Source organism: Corvus brachyrhynchos, unplaced genomic scaffold (assembly GCF_000691975.1).
Source record: "Corvus brachyrhynchos isolate BGI_N302 unplaced genomic scaffold, ASM69197v1 scaffold99, whole genome shotgun sequence".
Lineage (NCBI taxonomy): Eukaryota > Metazoa > Chordata > Aves > Passeriformes > Corvidae > Corvus > Corvus brachyrhynchos.
The window spans coordinates 199,912-201,720 of record NW_008239778.1 but is presented as its reverse complement, the minus strand read 5'-3'; the positions used below and the strand labels follow the sequence as shown (position 1 = coordinate 201,720).

General features: G+C 64.2%; 1 protein-coding gene across 1 annotated transcript in view; it reads left to right on the top strand.

The window, feature by feature from the left end:
* Positions 1-1,809, top strand: part of KIF12 (kinesin family member 12) — a 3,722-nt gene that overhangs the window by 956 nt on the left and 957 nt on the right. The window contains exons 3-8 of the mRNA XM_017742947.1: positions 9-210; positions 458-656; positions 869-1,037; positions 1,149-1,253; positions 1,341-1,600; positions 1,785-1,805. Coding sequence (XP_017598436.1) covers positions 9-210; positions 458-656; positions 869-1,037; positions 1,149-1,253; positions 1,341-1,600; positions 1,785-1,805 — 956 coding nt within the window. The remainder of the gene's footprint in view (positions 1-8; positions 211-457; positions 657-868; positions 1,038-1,148; positions 1,254-1,340; positions 1,601-1,784; positions 1,806-1,809) is intronic.

Here is a 1,809-nt window from a genome sequence, read left to right as displayed (position 1 = left end):
CCGGCCGCCCAGCCCGGGCCTGCTGGCACCCTGCGCCCCGCTCCCCCGGTGCCTTCCCTCTGCCATATCCCCAGGTCCGGGACCTGCTGAGCCCGGGGCCACCGTGTGCCCTGCCGCTGCGGTGGAGCAAAACCCGCGGCTTCTATGTGGAGAACCAGCTCAGTGTGGAATTCGAGAGCCTGGAGGCCATCGTCAGCCTACTCCTGGAAGGTGCTGAGCCACGGGCACAGGGCTGGACGTGTGCAGGGGCTGTTCGACCCGGTATGGGGGGATTCAGCACCCCGCAGACCGTCCCCAGGGCTGGTGGGGCGCTGATGGCAGCCAAAACCAGCAGCTTCCCGTTCTGCTGCAGAGCCAAGGGCGGCTCGCATGGTGGCGAGGGGGTGGTGGGCAGTGGATGCTGTGGGGTGTGGGGCAGGGATCTGGGGTGTCATGCAATCAGTTCCTCCCCCGGCAGGATCCCAGAGGCGCCGGACCTCGGCACATGCCCTCAACAGGCACTCGAGCCGCAGCCACGCCCTTCTGACCATCCACATCCACAGCCGAGCCGTGAGCGCACATCCTGCTCCAGGGGAGGGCTGGGGAGGGTCAGGGCTCATCGCGGGGCTGCAAACAGGTCATGCTCTCCTCAAGGGTACATTGGTGGGGCTGGAGTGAGCAGCAGGTCTGCACAGGCAACATAAGCACTTCAGTGGTTTTGCTACAAGGTACAGTATCATTTTAAAACCACGGCCACGCCTTCCTGCCTTCCAAGGAGTCAAGTCAAGGAACCTTGGATGTCAGAGTAAGCTGAAACAGCAGGTGAAGCTGAACTGCTCTTCTGCTTCAGTATGCCCACAATGTGTGAGTGGTGTGGACAGATCTAAAGGAGCACAGCAGCCACCGGAGCCCTGTCACATCCTTTGTGGCTTCCGGCAGGACACTGCATCTCCCTGTTGGCCAAACCCCGAGGGAAGAGAACGCACATCCCCTACCGGGACAGCAAGCTCACCCGGCTGCTGGCCCGCTCCCTGGGCGGCTCGGGCATCACCCTGATGGTAAAACCATGGAGGAAGCTGGGCAGGGGTCTCACCCCGTGGAGGAGAGGGCTGGAAAAAGATGGTGACCCTCTGGATGACAGCTCACCTGCAGCTCTTCCTCGTTGGCAGGTCGCCTGCATCTCCCCGTCCTCACGATGCCTCTCAGAGACACTGAGCACGCTGCATTACGCCAGCCGTGCCCGGAGGGTCACCACCAGACCCTTGGCCAACAGGGTATCGCAGACAGGGAACCCGTCTGAGCCCCTCTGCCCCCTGCTGGGACCCGCCGGACCCATCCCTTTATCCACCCACCCCTCCCAGGTGTCCCGGGAGAAGCTGCTGCAAACCTTGGAGCAAGAAATCCATGCCCTGCAGCTGGAAAACCTCTCCCTGCGCCAGCAGCTGTGCCTGCCCAGGGTGCCAGTGGGGAGCACAGAGGTTCCAGGGAACCCTCCAAAAGCATGGTCGGGCTTGGGAGGCAGGTATGGCCCCGCAGGGCAGCTCCCACCCCAGGGAACCCCAGCCTGGCCCAGCCTCTACGGTCTCCTGCGGGACTTCGTGGTGGAGAACGAGCAGATGAGGTATGGGAGGCCTGTGTGGGACCCCTGAACAGGGGATCAAGGGGCTGGCAGGGCAGCCAGAGCCCCTGGCTGGGCAGCACCCTGCACCAACCAGCCTCCCTCAGGGACTCTGTGGGGCTGGGCAGGGCTCCGAGGTTCTCTGGAGGCTGCCAGTGCCCTGCCCTGCTTCCTCACTGCTCCCCAGGCAGCCCCGTCTGTCCCCAGAGCCC